The following is a 20897-nucleotide window of genomic DNA, read 5'->3' as shown; positions in this document are numbered from 1 at the left end:
ACACTTTTAATAATTCTCTAAATATATTTTTTATCAGACATGCTGGAAAATACTTATTTTACATTCTGTGTCTTATAAGTTTCATACATGAATTATTTGCAGGTCTGAGTCTGTTTCCTGCTGTTTCTACAGGCTCTTCCTTGTGGTGTCTCGTTTCCTGTATGTTTTGTATTTTTTCACTGTGAATTCATTTTCCTTGGAATTTTATTTGTAGGAAATCTTTGAGACCTGGATTTAAGTGTTTCCTCCTAAAGGATTTGCAGTTGCTTCTGCCTGGTGCTTGAGTTCACCACCAGCCTAGGCTCACAAACTATTGTATTGTGAATTTAGCTACAGATCCACATAACAGCCAGCTTATATTTCTCAGTCTCAGCCAACACAGATAACTTCAAGCTTCCAACTTCATATGGCGGGCTCTCATTAGACTCCCCATCTTGAGTGAGCCCTGGGCTTTTTCATCTACTTCTGTGCCCCAAATGGCCAACAGAAGGAAACTCAGGATTACCTGGGTTGGCTGCCAAGGTGAAGGCTAATTGTGTGCTTGCTTAACTCTCTAGATTTCTGTATTTCCTGGTTTTGGCTTCTAAGAATATCTTACTTTGATGCCAGCTCAGTGATGCATTTAAAAATAAGTTTTTAAAGAAATGTTTTATTTAGAATTTTTGCTGTTTTTAGTGGGAGAGTAATCTGCTATACTGCTAAAAATATAAGTTGCCTTTTGTCTTAGTCTTAACCTTAACACAGCATTTGTCATTCACTCAAGATATCTCCATTATTCTTATGAACATCAGCTGTTTTTGTTTTTTTCCTTTTTTTTACTTTACTGAGGGTCTTGGGTTGGGCATCAAGAGGCCCGGGTTTTATGCTGGACCTTCCTCTCTCTAAGCCCTTGTTTTTCTCACCTATTAATGGGCTAGGCAATTGCTGAGATGCCTTCCAGCCCTGGCTGTGGCTCTGTGATTTTATCCATCTATTTGTATTCCTTGTCAGTTGGCACATTCTGTTTTCCCTTTTGTCTCCATAATACTCTAGGTTGGAGGGGAGAACGGGAGAGGGCGGGTCCAGAACCAGAGGGACTCACATCAGGAGTTCCTGACCTCCAGGACATGGAGCTCAACATTCTGACCTGACCCAAACCTTTGCTGCTGCCTAGGTGCCATGTGCCTCTCTCAAGAAATAGCCTGCCCCAGCTGCCATCTGTTGCCCATTTCCCAGAATATTGAGGAGTCCCAGGGGAGCCTGAAGTTGGACAAGCTGGAGAGTTTGGGAGGAGAACTGAGCTCAGCACAAAAGGAGACACTAATGAAGGAAGAAACAGTTATCTAGCCCAGGATGTCCTTCTACCCTCTTTGAGCAGGGTGAGTGCATGTGTAGGTGTATGTACCTCCCACTTCTCCGCCAGTGTCTGCTGCCTTTGAGGAGCTTCTTGAGTGTTGAATCAACTTTCCATGTCCCCATACTCGGAGTGATTCTGTCTTGCTTGTATCTGAAATTTCTTAAAAGTTCTTTGAACTCTTCTGAGCTTCCTGAGTGACTTTTTTCGGCTGGTGTTTTCAGCAAAAGAAGGGCTACTCTGTTGATCCCTACCTCAAAAACTGAGCCTGGAGAGCAAGAGGGAAGGGAGGAGTATTACAAGATGATCAAGTGAAGTGGGATTTTGTATTAATAGAACAAAAATTGAATTGATAACATTAAAAAGAAAAAGGGATGTCCTCTGATAAAAGGGTGACTCAGTAAACTTTTCTTAAATATGTGTTCAGGGGAAAGGGGTGGGGGTATTTAATGGTGAAAGCGCTTCCCCAAGATTGAGCTGCTAAGACTGGAAGCCTGAGCTCGGTGAGTCTGTGCCTCTGGGGAAGGCGTAGGCAAGTTATCCAATTGACATATTGGCTTCCAGCCTTTCCCTAGAACCAGAGGTCTCCCGAGTGCACCCCCAGGATGCCCCCATTCACAGCCTGAGGAGCACTCAGTCTCCCTACTAGGATGGGGCCATGGAGAAGCTAGAACAGTGATCCAAGCCCTCCACTGGCTTCATCGCCACCCTTCATCTCAAAGATACCACATAGCAATGGCTTCCCACTTTTCTCTCTAAAGAACACCTATGTGGAAAAGCTCTTAGAATTAAGCAATACAACTTCAAAAACAAGTGCAGGGAGCTGTGGATGTCTTTTTGTAGAGGGGATGCAATGAACATGGCTAGAGTCAAGTGGGTTCTGTTGTGACTGTTAAATAGTGTTCAATGAGGGTGGACCTCATGTGGTGCACCTTGGGGTACACAGAGGTATCAGAGTTTGTCCCTGTCCTCCAGAGGCACATACCTGAGCAGAGGAGCTAAGAGGTATATGCCTGAAAAACTAACAGTTAACTCCTGGGCTTAAGCGATCCTCCCACCTCAGCCTTCCAGCTGGGACTTACAGGCATGACCACCATGCCTGGCTAATTTTTCTATTTTTTGCAGAGATGGGGGTCTCCCTTTTTTTTTTTTGAGACAGAGTCTTGGTCTGTCACCCTGGCTAGAGTACAGCGGCATCATCATAGCTCACTGCAACCTAAAACTCCTGGGCTCAAGCGATCCTCCTGCCTCAGCCTCCCCAGTAGCTGGGACTATAGGCATGGGCCACAATGACCGGCTAATTTTTCTATTTTTAGTAGAGACGGGGTCTCGCTGTTGCTCAGGCTGGTCTTGAACTCCTGAGCTCAAGTGATCCTCCCACCTCGGCCTCCCAGAGTGCTAGGATTACAGGTATAAGCCAGCCTGGTCAATTTTTTGGAGTTTCTTATTACATTTCTCTCCAAAAGGTATCTTGGGAGTTTCTTATATGGATATGGTGACAGCCTAGTTCCAAGTCTTCTTACTTCTCCTTCTTGAAAAAAAAAATGTAGAAACTATAATTGCTAGTGAAACTAGGCATAGAAAAAAACTAACTCCAACTTATATATTTGTGGCCCAAACCACTCCAATCCAGCAGAACCAGTATGGGGAAGCCATACTGGGGGACTGGCTTTGTGAACACAGTAGGGTAGATCATAGAATATATGGGGTGCTAGTGGTGGCAAATTCCAAATCATTAGCAAGTATTAACCCTCAGAGGCCTGAGAGGGACCCACCCTGAGAGGGAATGGCTATGAATAGGATAAGAGAACAAACACATTGGGACTTGTGTGTTGGAAAGGTGTAGAAGGTATGGAAAGTGCATGGAAGGCCTCTGGGGGGAGAGATTTAAGAATAGGCATGACTATTTTAGTAATTTTAGCTTAAAGTTAGAAGAGGGTAGTAGTCCATGACTCAACTCTCCTATCTTCTCACCCACATTCCTATAGATAATCAGAAAACAATGGACATTCACAACACCAATGAAAGCTAAGATTGTTGGTGGATTTATTGCCACAGTGTGCGAGGAATTTTTGCTATAGGGCCATAGAATTGGTCAAATAAAAAATAAATGAAAATCAAATCCACAAAGATTGGGAATCAGTTAATTTTGGTGAGTTGAGCACCCTCCTATTACATTTCATGGGAATGTAAATTGGCTAAACTTTCTGGGAAGCATTTTAACCATATGCATTAGTATGCTTAAAATATTTATACCTGTTGACCCAGGAGTTGAATTTCTAGGAATTTATTCTAAGGAAATAACGAATCAAAGTATTCATATACAAGAATGCTTGTTCAAGGTTATTTTTAATAGTAAAAGAATTATTGTAGATTATTTATCCTACATTGGAATGATTTAAGACAGTATACTATATTCATAGGACAGAATATTATGTATACATTAAAAATTTAATTTTTCCTGTACTAGCTGGAAGAAGTAAAATATATAAATAAAGAGGGCTGGAGAAAGCCTGCATCTGAAAACATGGCAGACTAAATATTTGGACTGATTCTTCTGCCCCAAACAACAGAAATGATAAAATGCATTATGAAATTTAAAAGTATCAAAAAGAGAATAAAATAGTAATGGGTGATCAGATAGCATCGAAGTGAAGAACAATACCCAGAGAAACCATTCTAGGGAGATTTGATTTTTGTAAGCTATGCCTAGAGCTCACCCAAGGAAGGGTATCTAATAGGAGAGCTTTCCTGCCTTGGTGAAAGACTGCAAAGGCCACATCATCAGTGTAAGAGTGAGAGATAAGTAATGTGTCCTATACTCCTACCCCAGGGTCCAGCAAGGAAATTGGTCTTAGTGCTGAGCCAAACAACCGCAAAGCCGTCATTGAGAAGTTGTAACCACAAATCGCCCCTCATACACCTGCAGCCCAAATTTATATTACTAGCATGGTTCAAATATCTTCAAACTATAGTTTACAGCGGCCTTGGGCTGGTGATGCTGGCAATTATGTGGAAGGAAAAAAATGTAAATCCTCTCTAGAGAATTTCACGTTATCTTGGAACTCAGAGAAGTTCCACAAAAAATTCACCAAGGAAAATAAGATTATAGTCATAAACAAGCACACAAGGAAACAAGGCATCAGGGTATATATAAGGAAGGTATGTTTGAGGAATGCCAATTTATTGAATGCCCCCAAAACTCGTACATCAATAAGAGATAAGCAGCTTAATCGAAACACAAGGGCAAGCCAGTTCACAGAAAAAGAGAAGTAGTTATTATAATAAATGTAGGAATAATGACTGACATCACTCACAATGAAGAAAATATGAATAAGAAATGATGTAACATTTATTTCCCCTATTGATTGGTAGAGATTAAAGTTGGATAATCCCAGAGCTGATGAGATGGTGGGAAATGAACGCTCTGGGGCACTGTAGGTGGGAATGGCATCAGCAAAAACAGTGGGAATGGCAGTCAGCAGAAAGAGATCTGAGGGGACTTCAGGTCTCCGAATTATCAGACTCAACTATATTTACTATGTTTAAAGAAAGGCTTAAAAAATATCTGCAGGAAATAGAATATATTTTTTAAAAAGATCAATCTAGAATAGTTGAAAAGAACCAAACAGAAATTCGAGAAATGAAAAAACATGTATTAATTAAAACAAAAACAAAGTTTGGATTTTGTAACATAGGAGAAACAGCTGAAAAGCGGGTTCTGCTTCTCTCCTGGGCCCAGCCATCTGGAAGTGAGACAGATGATGTCAGACTGGAAGGAGGCCACTCTGCAGACATGAAGATTATTCACATTCTAAGTCAATCCAAACCAGAGTTTAGACTAATTTATCAATCCAGTTTTATCTCTAACCCCTTCATTCTAAACCCGGATCCTGAACCATCATTTTCAATTTTGCCTCTGCCCGACGCCTTGCACAAGGCACGGTAGAGCGGAATAACCTCGTGGTGACAGTCTGAACTCTAAAGCCGTTTGAGGGCGGCGCCGTGTCCAGTCGCGTGTCTAGCGATACATCGAGTCCTTTCCACAGAGGGAAAGCAGGTGCAAAGGCGCGGAGGCGCAAAGGAGCCCGGCGACAGAGCACCTCGAGGAGGGCAGTCAGCCCAGGAGGAGCTTGTGAATCGCCCGCGGCAACGAGCGACCATCGAGATGCACCTCCGAGCGTCCTAGAGAGGAAACGGAAGCGGTCCTTTCCTCACGCACCTGTCTGACAGCGTCCGCAGATCACTTCCGGTCCGCGGAGAGCACGGGCGAGTGCGGCAGGGGTGAGGGGGCGCGGGTGGGAGGCGGGTCAGGGCCGCGGCTGGCGGTGGGAGGGAGCGGGGTCGGGCTGTGGTGCCGCTGCGGGGCTGCGCGGAAGCCAGTCTACTTCTGCCCAGACCCAGGTGCGGGCGGCGCGTCTCCCCGCTACTGCCTCTCGCGGTACCCAGGCCCTGCTGGTCGGCGTTGGAGGGGCCGCGCCACGATAGGCTCAGGTAGGAGCGAGGCTGATCCCGCCCGGCCAGGCCTGGCTTAACGCAGGGGTGTCCGCGAACCTGAGGTGATGTTGAACCAAAGCGTAAGTCTGAAAAGTGAAAGTAATCATTTTAGAACAAGTCTTAGGACACTCATTTGAAGAGTAGCAATGGGGCAACGTTTATTTGTCAAGTGTCAGAGATGAAAGATGAATCTGGACCTTTCTTGCCTTTAGCGCATCTGGTAGACGGAGACACGTTGGTAAACGTGCGCTATAGCGCGGTTAAGTACACTAGTGGAGCAAACAAATGCAATAGCTAGAAAGTCATGGAGTAGAAATCCCAATTGATGCGGCAGAGAAAATGAATAGACTGAAAATGTAAAATCGGTTTAAGGGTGAAAATAAGTACACAAACATCCAATATAATATTTAGCGGGAGCTGGGGACGTGCCTCCTGCCTGTTACACGTTCTTTGCTCCAGTCAGGGTGACCTTTCCTCTTTCTGATGAGCAGAGTCCCTTCCCCGCTGCTTTGGACTTTCAGGTCTGTCTCCCCAGCTTAGGTCCTCCCCCCTAACCCCCATGGAGGAAAATAGGACTCATCCTCCAGTCTCCTACAGGCCTCTTCTTTCTCTTGAATACTTGGATTGACATTGATCTCTGTCTTTGGAGTGCCCATGTTTTTTATCTGTACCAGGTGGGAGGCAGTCATCATTATATAATAACCTCTTTTTTGTTTTCCATCTGAAAAGTAGGGGGAGTAGTACTCACTACACAGAATTGTTTTGAATATTAAATGAAGCGTGTGTTCACATGCTTTCTAAATATAAAGCCTTTGCAAAGTAGAACTCTTTTGGTCATTTATAATAATAGTATGTATGTTGCTCCATTGTTTTCTTTAGGTGGAGCACACCATCACATGTAAGCTACCAGCAAGTTTGTTCGCTTTACCTTCAAAGTACGTCTTGATTTTATCTGCTGCTGTGCCACCACCCTGATCTAAGCCCCTGTCATCTCCTGCTTGAACTGCCGTAAGTGCCATTCTTCTTCTTTCCTCCTTTAATCTACTGTGTGTTGACACAGGCAGAATGACTTCTGTAAAACATGTAGCTCCCCACCAAACTAAGAAGTAAGAATAAAGCTCATATTTCTTACTGTGGCCCAGGTTCTGGGTGATCTGGTTTCTGCCTGCCTCTGCCACCTCTGTGTGTGCAGCTCTGCCCTTTCACTCTGTTGAAGTGAGAAGTTTGGCTTGTTCTTGGACATGCAGAGTAATTTCTAGCCTCAAGGCTTTTGCCTGGAATGCTCTTTGAATGACTGGCTCATTCTTATCCTTTGGGTCTCAGCTCAGTATCATGTCTTCAGAAAAGCCTTCTCCAAGTCAATTGTTGCCAGTTAACAGAGCACCTTACTTGTTTCTTTCTAGAACTTATCCCCACTGGCAATTTTTTTATTTGCTTACATTGGATTTTTTTTTGCCTTCACTAGTATATGAGTTTCAAGAGGGCAAGCTCCTTGTCTGTCTTGTTCTCTACTGTATTTCTAGTTTCTGCATGCCTAGTATATGTATATGTATGTGTATGTTTGTGTGTTGAATATATGTTTCCTTTAGTATTGGAAGAGTGGGCCCTGTTGACTAACCCATTTTATATTATTCCCTGATTGTAGTGTTATTGTCCCAGTCAGATCCTAAACTATTTGTGAGTATAAGGTTAATCTTACTCATTTTCTATTTACTCTCTGCACCTAATAGGTGCTTAGCAGATACTGAATTAAATTGACATAACTTTCAGTATCTATGTTCAGTCTTTTGAAAATGCCTCAGAGAAAGTAATTACCATGTTCTCCAGCAGAATATTCACTGATGTAGAGACGACTGGGACGGACTGACCTTTCATGTGTGTCATATTCTCAAAAGGGTTCTCAGAAGACTATCATTCTCAGTCTTCTGGGAGGGAGCGCAAAGATGCTTAAAGAGCATCCGGGGATGGCGGAAGAGCCTCAGCAGCAAACGGGTGTTCCTGTGGTGAAACTGGAGAAAGAGTTGCCATGGGGCAGGACAAGGGAAGACTCCAGTCCTGAAACTTTTCGTCTGAGGTTTCGGCAGTTCCGCTACCAGGAGGCAGCTGGACCCCAGGAAGCCCTTAGGGAGCTCCAAGAGCTCTGTCGTCGGTGGCTGAGGCCTGAGTTGCACACCAAGGAGCAGATCCTGGAGCTGCTGGTGCTGGAGCAGTTCCTGACCATCCTGCCCCGGGAGTTCTATGCATGGATTCGGGAGCACAGCCTGGAGAGTGGCAAGGCCCTGGTGGCCATGGTGGAGGACTTGACAGAAAGAGCGCTGGAGGCCAAGGCGGTGGGTGAGAAGGGGGATCCAGGTCTTGTGCTGTTGGCGTGGGAAGGAAGTTTTAAAGAATTGAAAGATTTTATTAAACAGTGGGAATGGATGAGGTGTAGAACCTCCCTCCTCTGCTCCTAGACTCCCTGAGGTACTTGCTGGAAAGCAGTGGAGTTTTTAGCAAGAAAAGCCTTTCCCAGGGAAGATGTTGGCATGCAGAAGGGCCTGAAGCCTCTGTGTGGCCATTAGGACAGAGGCCTGGCCATGTTTTCTTTGTGAGCATCAGGCACAAAGAAGGCAGTTGTAACTGTTTTCAGGGTCCCTCATGGACCCAGCCCCACTTTGGGCAGAGATGCCTATGGAAATGCAGGGAATCCCTCTTGGTGAATGTTCTTAAGAATATCCTGAGAAGAATTGTCCATAGTAGTGTTGTGTCTGCGTCTGAGATGTTGACCCAGAGGGCTCCTGTAGTGATTTGGTGGTGGTGTTCTGATGACACCAAGTGACTGCCCCACAAATGCTTCCTTGGAACTCTGGCCATATTTCTGTCACTCTGGTACAGTCACCTGATGGATGGCTAGGAAAGGAAACAGGACCAATGTTACGGTGTTGCTCACAAGTCCCAGTCATTCCATAGTTCAGCCTCCCTTCCACACTGTCATCACCCTTGACTTCCTGTCTTCCTGGAGAACCCTAAGAGAATTTTTTTTCTCCTCCCAGCTCAGGAGCTTAAAAGTGGACCAGGAAGAGCCTTGTTTTTGTGAGTGTGTCTCTGTGAGAGTCCTCCTGACTTTCCTTGCTCTTTTTAGAGCAGCTGTTTCTCACTAGTTAATTTACTGCAGAGTCTAGGCTTTGCATGTTTTATTTTTAGCTTTTGTATTGGGAAATTTTCTTTTCTAGTAGCGAGTGTATTGTGCTAAGCTTTTAGCAGGACAGTATTTGGGCTCTTTGTGATGTTATTCATGGTGATATTTGACTGATGTCAGGCAGGCAGAAGGGACCCTTGTCAAATGGCATGGACAGAGAAAAGTTGCTCAGGGCCTGATAAAGGGAGTTTGACTTCTTTTTCACTACCTTACTGATGTGCTGGGGAAGAGCTCAGCTGGCTTTTCCTTCCTCTCCTATGAAGCTAGAATGGTTCTTTTCTTGATTCTCTTTTTAGGTTTTAATTCAACTCCCTTCATAACAGCCTTGCCCAGGCCTCATTCTAATTGGTGTTGGGAACTGTTCTTAGGTTCCATGCCATGTGCAGGGAGAGCAGGAGGAGACAGCACTTTGCAGAGGTGCTTGGGAGCCAGGCATCCACCTGGGGCCAGTAGATGTCAAGCCCGAGTGGGGGATACCCCATGGGGAAGGAGTTCAAGGCCTAGACCAAGGCACTGAGGAGCGGCTCAATCAAGGCCCTGGAGACGGGACGCAAGACTTCCAGGAGCAGGGTAAGATGCAAATAGCATGTAAGGGCACAGAAAACTCCTTTGCAGGCTACCCCATCCCCTTGTCCTTCAGAAACTCAGTGATATTTAAACAAAGTTACCTGCAAGGTGTAATTCTGAATTTTCTTGGCTACTTCCTTGACTTTGGCAGGAAATGGATGAAATGAAATTGTTTCCTCTACCTGGCCTCTGGTTTCGGAGGGGATATCTGGGATTATGTTCTCTGATTGTTTCTCTCTTCTCCTTTCCCTCAGATCCCTTCTAGAAACCATCAGGAAATACTCAGCTGACACATGGGAATAGGTTTTTAAGTGGGCATATTAATCATATCCCTCAAAGTAATGTGTGACTTTATTTCGTTACTGAATCTCAAAGGGGCTTATTCCCAGAGTGTGACTAAGGAACATGAGGGGACAGGGCTGCTATGGTCTTCCCAGCTGAGAACAGGGCAGGGGACACTCGTGTGTGGGAAAGTGTGATACCGAAGTGATTCTATCTAGAGTCTCCTAGTTCCTGAGGTTGTGTATGTCGGGTGGGGGACACCTTTGAATAAGCTAACTACATGACAGTGCTGATTCTTTCTTGCTTTTTGTCCCTGCTCAGCTCTGCCTATTCTTCAGGTGGGTCCAGGCCTCCCTCCAGTGAATACCAGAGACCAAGAGGTGGCAGCTGGGTTTTTTACACCTGGATCCCAGGTGAGCTATGACTTTGCCCTTCCAGAGTTCACGATGTTGCTGTGATTGAGGATCACCTTGCCAAGGTTTCTCAGTACAACAACATGCTCCCACCCCTCCAAAGTTGGGTCATTCTCTTTTCTAGTCCTGGTGGACCTGATGGTATCGTTTTCTCTGTTGTACCACTATCTCCAGGTGTTCATTTTCATTGAGCCTTATCCCTGGACATTAAACCAAGATTGACTTGTTGGTGTTACTTTTATAATTGTGAAGAAGATGACATTATTGATAGAAACCCCACAGGGCTACCTATGCTGTGATGGTCAACCCTGAGATAAAGATCCCGTTGTGTGGGTGCCCTTTATGGATGCTTCTGTTGCTGCTGTTCCTCTGGATGCCCCCCCCACCCCATCAGCAGGAATGTGGCTGAGCCAGGGTTGGGAATGTGGTTCAGCCAGAAGTGCAGAACAGGGTGATCTCTCTGGCCCACACAGGCCACACTAGGAGTTTGGGCCTTTTTAACCCTCACCTCCCACAAATGGGGGTAACTGAATCATAGATGGGGCACTCTCTCTTCCACAGGGTGCTGAGTGTTACCAAGGAGGTGGAGAGGTTTCCAATGGGGAACTTTTCTGAAGGGGGTGAGTGTTAAAGAGTTCCTTCATGAAGAAAAGGTATTGTTTGGCAGAAAAAAGTGAGTCAAATCTGACTTACCTGAAGCCATATTTAGGCAGGGTTTGATGCCAACACCATTTCTCATTCCTCTTTTCTAAGGATGTGGTTTGGTGTGGGATGAGAGATGTCACCAGTGTGTTTTAATTTGGTCAGACCTTGCCTTCTACCATAATAGTTATTCATGGCATAGTGAATGAGAAAATGAGAATGCATTTGTTTTAACATGGCATTGTTCTTAAGACAGGGCTTGCCTAAATGTGAACTTGCCTCTTAGGGAAAATTGGTTCTATATAAGACAGTAAATAGCAGCTCCCAGGCTCTGTCAAGCTTGAGGTGTGAGTTGAGGTGACTGCAGAGTGGAAATGGGGTGCTGCTGTTGTCAGCGGCAAGGCGAGACGCCACAGCTGAGACTCAAACAAGTCATTTGCTCTCATTAAACTGCTGGGAGGTAGGTGGTGCTGCTCCCAAGGCATCAGGGACCAGGGTCCTTCTGTTGTCTTGCTCTGCTCTTCCCTTGTGTTGTCCCCTGTGTTAGCTCCTGCTTTCAGACTGCTCCTCCTTGGGATTCTTTTTTTAGCCATAGCAATCTCCTTTCGTTTCAGGGGTTGGGACCGTTTAAAGATATGGCCTTGGTCTTCCCTGAGGAGGAGTGGAGGCACGTGACCCCAGCCCAGATAGACTGCTTTGGGGAGTATGTGGAACCACAGAATTGCGGGGTCTCTGCAGGTAAGACTCTGTCTCTGACCCACAGGTAAGAAACTGAGGAGTTTTGAAAGCTCGGGTCCTGGTTTCTGCCCTAGCCCCGATATGACTGGCAAAGGATTTCATGGCAGACCAGTGAACAGGTCCAGAGGAAAGGTGGTTCGGTGTATTCCTGTGTGGAGAGAGGAGCTGGATTACAGAGCAGGAAAACACGAGGCCATTTGTCTGGCCGTAGTGAGACAGGTTGCTCATTAGGATCCCCAGATACTTTGTGACCATGACTGAAGGGTACTGGGAGCTTCAGAGCAAGAGAAAAACATCAAAAGATGGAGTGTCTGATCTTGTTCATTCAGCAGATATTTATGAGTGCTCCCTGCGTGCAGGCCTCATGTTAATAGCTTTGTGTTCCGGCAGGAAGTGGGCTGGACTGAAATACACGAAACTGTGGGAGCACACAGTGTGTGGAGGAGGGCATGAGGATGCACAGTGGGAGCTTAGCCATGGGAAAGGTTGGTGCAGGCGGAGTCACAGAGGAAGCAGGGCCTCACTGGCCTCAAGTGGCCTGGTTTGACCTGAGGTCAGAGCCTTTGGGGATGCGGCCATCACATGAGTGACAGCAGCTCATAGGAGGAGGTCCAGGGTGAAGGCCCGTGGGGCAGCCAGCAGAGGGCACCATGGGGCTTGGGGCCTGCCAGGTTGCAGTGTGGGTGGAAAGAGAACAGTGGGGAGAGGAAAACAATATGGCCAGGAACAACTCTCTCCTTGTTTCCCTCTGAGTCTCTTATCTTTTCCTTTCATAGCTTCTTATGAGTTGTACACTGACCACTCCTCTGTAATGACCCCACCTGGCCTTTCCTCATTTTGAAATTTGTTGAGGGATGAGCAAGGGTATCATTGCACTTCCTCCAGGACATGAGGGAATCTGTCCTGGCTTTACCATTTGCTACCCGTGACCTTGGGCATCTTTCTTCACCTTTTCAGGTCTAGTTTTCCTCAGTTGTGAAATGGGGCTGCTCATAGAACATGGCCTTACGGTGCTGTGAGGATGAAAGGAGATAATACATCTACATGTGTGGCAACCGTGATGACGTCGGATTGTTTTATGAGTTGTGGAAATATTATAAAGTGATTCTTTTATGAGTTAGCATTTATTTACTTATTTACCCATGAAGATGTATTTGGCACTTACTGTGTGGCCAATGCTCTGCTGTCACTATGAAAAGTTGAAAGCAAAAGAGCTTACATCTAGGGTCTTACAGTTCAGGTGAAGAGGCCAAGTGCATGTAATGGTGGTCATGATGGAGTAGCGTATGGGGTGGGGGCAAGACCTGGGTACAGGGCAAGGTTGTCACAGCATGACAGTGACGTGAGTAGCCGAAAGATGCCAGCATGTTTTACATAGAGAAGAGATGTGCCATGCTGCAATGGCAAAGGATGTGGAAACCTTCGGGGATAACTGCACAGATCAGGGGCTCGTGTGACATGCCCCAGACAGAGGTGCCAGCCTCCCAGCATCATGATCCTCCTCAGGGAGGTACTTTTGCCAGTGATGCTACCGTGTGGGGTAAAGATTCTGCCCTCCCATTCTCACAGTGTTTTCACACCCTCCTGGCCATTTCTGACTGTTCTAGAGATTCTGGTTCTGTGCTTGTCTCTCACCAGCTCAGCATTTCAGAACAACCCAAGCACATACCTAAGCCTTTCTGCTGAGGCTGGGTGATGGGACTGTCCATTTCCCAAGTGTTCTATCTGCTAGCTGTCCAAGCCTTCGGGTCTTCCTGAGGTTCATTCTCATGTCATCCTGCTCTTACATTGACAGCTGTGTGGAGCTGGGCCTGAGCTGCTTCATCAGTAGAGGATGGACATCTGGAAGAAAGGTTGGGCCAGATGGGTTCTCAGATCCCTTCCAGTTCTTGGTCTGTTCTCATTAGAGAACGATTAACTGCAAACCTTGTGGTCTGCGTTGTAATTGCAGTAATGGTAATGAGGAGGGTGGAGACATAGGACTGGGATGGAGTAGGAATTTAGAAGATGATTTGGAATCACAGAGGCAAAGAATATCATGTGCACAAATCTGAGTATAGGAATCTGGTGGCTGGTTCCCAAGATGGTGAGGGCTCTGGGGTGAAAGATCAGTGTTCAGAGGAATAAGAGAGAGGCTGGGGTAAATAGAGTGAGGCCAGCCATGAGGACTATGGGTGCTTTGTTTTAAAATTTTTCAGCACACAGAAATGTAATGGAAGCTTTACTTGAGGAAAATTGAATTGATGGCAGGGTACAGTCAGCCTGGAGGGTTGAAGTAACGTAGACACAAGGGTAAGAGCAGGAACCCTTCACACCCTGTTGTCTGTGAAGAAAGGGGTTTACTGAACTCTAAGGATTGTCACTGATTGGCCAGAGGAAAGGAAAAAGAAAAGTCAAAGAGGAGTCTCAGATCCTGGCTAGGGGACTGGAAAAATGATGTTGCTACTGCCAGAAAGGGAGGGAAATGTTTTCCTAAGGGGGAGAATGGAGGGTTCCATTTGTTGAGTTTGAGGTCCAAGTAGAGGGTCCCTGGAAGTAGCTGGAAGTCATGTACCTGGTCTGGGAGCTAAAATAATACTACCTACCATTGCATATCATATCTGTGTGTATAGCATCCTTCATGAGTGTACAATCCATTTTGAAGGTGAAGATTGTAATGCTCAGAGAGGTTAATTAATTTTTCCATGATCCAATGGCAGTCTGGTAGCCAATGCAACATTCAAAACCATTCTCTTTTGACTACTAGACCTTTCTCCCACTGTCTGTCTGTGCTTAGATATTTCATTGTATTTATTTTCCATCAACTTTATATTTTGACCTTTTATTGTAAAAATTTTCAAATGTACAGAAAAGCTAAGACTAGTACAGTGAACACACACCTTTATCTAGATTCAATAATTGACATTTGCCATATTTATTTATAAAATGTGTGTATGTGGTTTTGGAAGGATTCGGAAGGTGGGGACATCTTGATCTTTCATTCTTAAATACTTCAACATGTGTCTTCTAATATTGACATCCCAACATAACCCAGTATTGTAATTTCACCTAAGAAAATAAACATAATTTCCATATATAATATCTAGCACATAATCAGCTTTACCCAGGATCTAGTTAAGTTTCATGCACTGCATTTAGTCTTAATTTTACTATCTGTAACAGCTTCAAACTGGAAACTACCCAAATGAACATCAGTCAAATTAATAAGTAGGTTGTGATATATTCTCACAGTGGAATACTATACACAAATGAAAAAGAACAAACTGTATTAATAGTTACACATTGACATGGGTGAATCTCAGAAACATAATATTGAGCAGAAGCAGCCAGAAACAATGTATGAATCAATTACAAAAAGTTCAAGAACAGACTAAAGAGTCTGGATAGTGTGTTCCCTCTGGGGCCAGGGGATAGTAAAGGAGGGGATGGAAGCGGGGCTTCTGGGTGCTGGTTATGTTCTGTTTCTTGAACTGGATGCTATTTATACTGTGGGGTTCGTTATGAAAATTCTCTGAGCTCTACCTTTATGTTTTGTACACTTTTACTTTCATGAAGAGTTTACAGAACAAAAGAGTAAGTCTGAGATGATCTTTGTGTATTTCATATTTTATCAAAGGAGAAGGCACATAATGTCAGTTTCTTTTTACCTTCTCATGGACTAGCCTGAAAGGACTCTTTCCCCCTTTAAGCACAAGTTGTCATTGGTCTTTTTCTCTTTCTTTCTTCTCTTGGCCTCTTTAGTCCTCAGTACCTGTTTTGCTCTTTTTTTCCCATCCCCTTCCCTTATTCTTCCAGGAACAACTTTTCTCTTAATTTAGAGAGAGTGGAAGAGGGATCAGAATGAGGATGGAAGGGTCAAGCTGAGCATTTCAATGGAACCATGGTCCTTTCAGTCCTGATAAATATGCTCATGTAGGGGCTTATTAATTCTGTCAGCCGATAACAAGCATCTTCCCTGAGTCAGGCCCCTGCCAGGATCCCAGGAGACCTGGTTAAGGACACTGGTTAGGGGAGTGACCATGTGGGCAGGGACAGGGGCCTGAGCTCGCTGTGGAGGGTCTGGAGGGCTGCATGCCACCCTGTGCTGGAGTAGCTTTAATCATGGGGAGGGAAGGCGGGACATCTGGAAGAGTGGAAATTAGCATTTCCGACAGGGTCACATGTAAATAAGTGCTGAATAATAATGTGCTTATTGAGTACATCAGTGTCGAAGAGGCCTGGGGTAAGAGAATAATTAGGGCATGTTTCTTAGAGGAAAACATTGAGTTAGATTTTGAAGGAAATGAAAGTCTGGATTAGTAGAAAGCTAAGTGGGAGGGCACTAAAATTTGGAAGACTATTCTGTAAAAAGCCATGGAGGTGGAAAGAGTTAAAGAGAAGGAACCGTGAATGGGACCCCTCAGAAGCAAAGTTCTAACATATAAATGTCCTTTCGTGGCTGCCACAGAGTCAGTCTTTATCTCCTTTCTCCTGTAGGCGTTGGGAGCAAGGAAAAGGAGGCCAAGCCCCAGCAGGAAGAGCTGAAAGGGGCTCTGGCTGCACTGCCGGCTGAGAGGTTTGGGGAAGCCGATCTCCAGGGCCCTGGGCTGGGACGGGCCTGTGAACAGGAGCCGGGTGGCTCTGGGGGCGGCGTGCCCGGGCTTCCTCCTCCCCAGCATGGCACTCTCCCCCTGCATGATGACCTCAAAACCCATAGCTCCTTCTGGAAGCCTTTCCAGTGCCCTGAGTGTGGAAAAGGCTTCAGTCGGAGTTCCAATCTGGTCAGGCACCAGCGAACCCACGAAGAGGAGAAATCCTATGGCTGCATGGAGTGTGGGAAAGGCTTTACCCTGAGAGAGTACCTGATGAAGCACCAGAGAACCCACCTAGGGAAGAGACCCTATGTATGCAGTGAGTGCTGGAAAACCTTCAGCCAGAGACACCACCTGGAGGTGCACCAGCGCAGCCACACCGGGGAGAAGCCCTACAAGTGTGGGGATTGCTGGAAGAGCTTCAGCCGGAGGCAGCACCTGCAGGTGCACCGGAGGACGCACACCGGGGAGAAGCCCTACACCTGCGAGTGTGGCAAGAGTTTCAGCAGGAATGCCAACCTGGCTGTGCACCGGCGTGCCCACACCGGGGAGAAGCCATACGCCTGCGAGTGTGGCAAGAGTTTCAGCAGGAATGCCAACCTGGCTGTGCACCGGCGTGCCCACACCGGGGAGAAGCCATATGGGTGCCAGGTGTGTGGGAAGTGCTTCAGCAAAGGGGAGCGGCTGGTCCGACACCAGAGGATCCACACAGGAGAGAAGCCCTACCACTGCCCTGCCTGCGGGCGAAGCTTCAACCAGAGGTCCATCCTCAACCGGCACCAGAAGACCCAGCACCGCCAGGAGCCCCCAGTACAGTGAAGGCACCATGTGGCAGGCAGTCTTGTTGGAGGGGTGTCATTCATCTTACTCACTGAAGGGCCTTGCGGGTGTGGCGTGATGGCCTATAGTAAGGCCCTTCGACACATTACCCTTCCACCTGTTCTCAAACGTAGGAAAAAGACAGGCCTAGTTTACTCAGAGCTTCCAGAGAGCATAGCTGTGTCCATCTCTTACCCAAGTGGTGCTAACAGTTTTTCTTACCATCTTTTAGGGAAATGATCTCCTGAGCTTTAGTTCAGGCTGAGGTTTCTCTCCTTCAGTGGGGTGTTCGTATTTACCTGCCGAGCAAAGCTAGCAGTAAAGGCAAAAACTTCGTCACATGTTGGCAGCTGGTGCCTCATTTTTCTGTGGGTTCTTTCCTGCCTGCACAATCATCAGCTCAGCCTCTCCCTCTCCCCCACCCACTCTCTCTTTTCCATTTGGCAAATATTTATTGAACACCTACTATGCTGCTGGCCCTGGGGATACAGTGGAGTAGGGGATGGACAACACCTCGTTCTCAACAGAGGTTGTGCTGTGAGGTGGGGACACACACCAACTGTCAATAACCCAAAGTATTCTCAAGTGCGCCTGTGCTAAGTGCCAAGAGAGTGTCTTGTCTGCTCATTCTTCCCTGCCTGCTCCTGCACCGGACCTTCCCACCCCAGTTGGGATCTTCTCTCAGGCAGCCTCGTTTATTTTACCCTATTCGTAGCCTCTTTTGTGTCTGGCTGTAATGTTCTACCCGCCTCTTTAAAACTTCCCCATTTGTTACTCCTTGCACTGTAACAACTGTCAACATATAAACTGTTAGGAAATTAATATTTTGGTATTGATCATTGAATAAATATGAGAGTATTTTAAAAAACATTCAGTTCTGTAAAAAGATCTAATTAAATAAGTTTGAAAGATGAACTAGTATTAATGCTCTATATTTGATGGCACTTTACAGTATACAAAATGCTTTGCTCTATTCCTCATTTGATTCATTCCACAAATATTTGTTGAGGCTCTGTAACGTGCCAGGTACTCTTGTGGGTGTTTGAGATACATTCATGAATAAAATGGGGGAAAAATCCCTGACCTCGTAGAGCTGACATTTTAGTGAACGTACTTTATCTTCGGAACCTGTGGGTGCTCTCGTGAATCTGCTGGGCCTGGGATCTGAGTCTGTATTCTGGGTCCTGTCAGCACCTTGCCCTGAAAGCATTTGCCACCTACCTCTGGATACTGAATGGTCTCAGTTCTCTAGACCCTTGTCATCCAAGCCACTGGGGGTCCTGGACGTCAACTGGGGATGATGAGGTGGTTAGTGACCCGTTTTGCATGAATGCCAATTCAGGAAACATAAAGACATTTGTAGGCATTTAAAAAAATACATTTCTTTGAAAATGAGAAGATGCAGTGTTTGTAACTGTTTAAGCTTCCTTATGTTGCCAACACTGGCGTGTTTCCTTTCTGTTTGAAATTCTATAATCTACATAATTAGCATGGACTGCTCTGCTGTCGTTGTTGTGCTGTGCCTTTGAACTCTGGCTGCTGAGTGAGTGAATGAGTTTGTCTTTTGACAGTGTACTGTAATTGTAAAATGTTGTTTGTGTCCTGGTGCCTCTTAATGTCATATTCTTTTACTGAGATTTTTTTTGTTCCATTTTCTACTGTATATAAGATAAATGGTAACAACTGACACAGTTGTCTTACTCAGTCCACGTTGGAACACACGATTTTGTCCCATTTTTTGGCAGGCAGCCGTGGTGTTTAATTTTGATTTAGCAAATGACCCTCCTGGTTCTTCTGGCCCATTGGCTATGCCTAGGAGGCTGTGCTGACCAGGGTGTAAGTGTATCTGAGATGTACACACTGGGCTGCTGCTGCTCCTCAGCCATGTATGCCAAGGTCCATATGCAAAATCAGTTCTTTTTTTCCCCAATTCTCAGACAAGCTAGGCAAGACTAACAGCCTTCTGCCAGCCAAACCCCATAGGAGGCTTCTGGTCTGAAGGATGTGGGGGCTGACTGGGCCTGAGTGTGGCCTTCCCCAGAGGTCAGTATTCCAAAGCCAGGCAGGGACTGTGGAGTGGGGTTGGGAGGGCGGCTGGAAGTTGATCATTTGTGGTCTGTTTACCTGAATTAAGTTGTTGACGCGCTTTGATCGTACACTCAGCCAACAGGCCTCTGGATTTTCAGCAAGTTGGGAATCTCTTGACAGAAGCTCCATTATGACCTGGGCCTTGCCGGCTTTCCCATCTGGCCTCTTCCCCTGTCTGCTGTGAGGCCAAAACTTATGGACAATGTCTCAAAATAAGCCTCAATTAAAGGGGAGTTTTTCCCATGGAATTGTTGTAGCCTTATTTTTGATATCTATTTAAATGTCAAGAAATGTTATCTGTATTTTTTTATTTTCTAGAAATTTTTTTTTTATTTCAGCATATTCTGGGGGTACAAATGTTTAGGTTACATATATTGCCCTTTCTCCCCCTCCCCCCCAGTCAGAGCTTCAAGCACCCCCCCAGACGGTGCTCATCTAGAAATTTTTTATAGTAGAAAATTTCAAACATATATAAATGAATCCTCATATATTCATCATTTGACTTTAACATTTATAAACTCATAGCCAGTCTTGTTTCATCTCTACCCATTCTTCCCTACCTGTCTTCCTCTCCCACTGAAGTGTTCTGAAGCATATCCCATATGTTGTTTATAAATATTTCAGTGTGTATCTCTAAAAGGTAAGGCTCTTTTAAGAAAACCACAATACTATTATACCTAAAAAAAAATCAATTTCTTAATGTCAGAATAGTCAATTAATTTTAATAGCCCCCATAATTTTTCTATACATTGTAATTTGTTGCTTTGTCTTCTAAGTCTTTTAATCTATAGTAGTTATCCTTTTTTTCTTGAAGTTTATTCATTGAAAAAACTGGATTATTTATCCTATGGAGTTTTTTAAATTCTGAATTTTTCTGTTTGCATACCTATGGCATTGTTTAACATGCCTCTGCCCTCTCTATTACTAAAAACTTGCAGGTACAGAGGTGTAACCAGATCCATATTTTGCATTTTGTCAAGAACACATAGATGGTGGCATGTCTGGTTGTTTCTCTTTACATAATGTTAGGAGCCTAGATCTGTTTATTTTTTAGTCCTATAAATTAGTCTTGTCTATCATTTAGTAGCTGGAATACTTCTGTAAGAAATTTCCCTCCATTACTATTAGGCTACGCTTACATACAGTTCATAAAGGAAAGTCAGGATAAATGCTTGATCATCTCTTTTATTTGCCTGTTTTTGCAATAATGAGCTGGTTGCTTTGCTTCCTGTAAAGGCAACCAATTTTTAAAAAATCATAATGGGTTTGTGGATTTAAACATTTGTTATTGATCAATCCACTACAGTTATAATTTGATGCTCAAATCATTTCACCTTTGACCACTGGGAGCCTCTTCAACTTGGCTTCTTATCCCTTTCAACACAAACCTCTAATCATCATTGACAGCTTTTTTGCTTTCTGGTATGACAAGATATTCCAGGCTCATCTCATGTTTCCTGCCCCTTTTGAGTTCAAAAGGGAGTGCTGTACATTATGTCAGGACACTGGTATAGACTGGGACTCTCCAGAGCAAACAGAGATGTTTGGTCACCTTACATAGATGCCTCATTGTGCATGATGGGGCGTCTGCAGTTCCCTCACATGGTGGTAGTGCTGTGTGCCTTTGGTGTCTGGCTGTCTGTGCCATGCTGCTGGATAGTGAGGGGGGCTGTTGTTCCCAGAGGTGTGACTCTTGAATGGGAAACCCTCTTTTCTCCCGTGGGTGGTGGTAGGACTAAGTAACTGTCCAAGGTCTATCCTGGGGAGCT

General features: G+C 45.1%; 2 protein-coding genes across 2 annotated transcripts in view; both read left to right on the top strand.

The window, feature by feature from the left end:
- Nucleotides 1–1437, top strand: part of LOC105805921 (transmembrane protein 225-like) — a 27718-nt gene extending 26281 nt beyond the window's left edge. The window contains exon 4 of the mRNA XM_012638889.1: nt 1154–1437. Coding sequence (XP_012494343.1) covers nt 1154–1326 — 173 coding nt within the window. The 3' untranslated portion in view covers nt 1327–1437. The remainder of the gene's footprint in view (nt 1–1153) is intronic.
- A 5270-nt stretch (nt 1438–6707) lies between these two features.
- On the top strand, nt 6708–17883 carry ZSCAN25 (zinc finger and SCAN domain containing 25). Its single transcript, XM_012639171.1, has 7 exons — nt 6708–6765; nt 7661–8160; nt 9377–9578; nt 10179–10270; nt 11527–11650; nt 16127–16782; nt 16858–17883. Exons 2-7 carry the CDS (start codon nt 7774–7776, stop codon nt 17038–17040), a joined length of 1644 nt encoding a protein of 547 aa, XP_012494625.1. The 5' UTR covers nt 6708–6765; nt 7661–7773; the 3' UTR covers nt 17041–17883.
- Nucleotides 17884–20897: the final 3014 nt, after the last annotated feature.

Source organism: Propithecus coquereli, unplaced genomic scaffold, assembly GCF_000956105.1.
Source record: "Propithecus coquereli isolate 6110/MARCELLA unplaced genomic scaffold, Pcoq_1.0 Scaffold137, whole genome shotgun sequence".
NCBI classification, from domain to species: domain Eukaryota; kingdom Metazoa; phylum Chordata; class Mammalia; order Primates; family Indriidae; genus Propithecus; species Propithecus coquereli.
The sequence above is the reverse complement of the archived record's forward strand: the minus strand, read 5'-3'. Positions and strand labels throughout refer to the sequence as shown.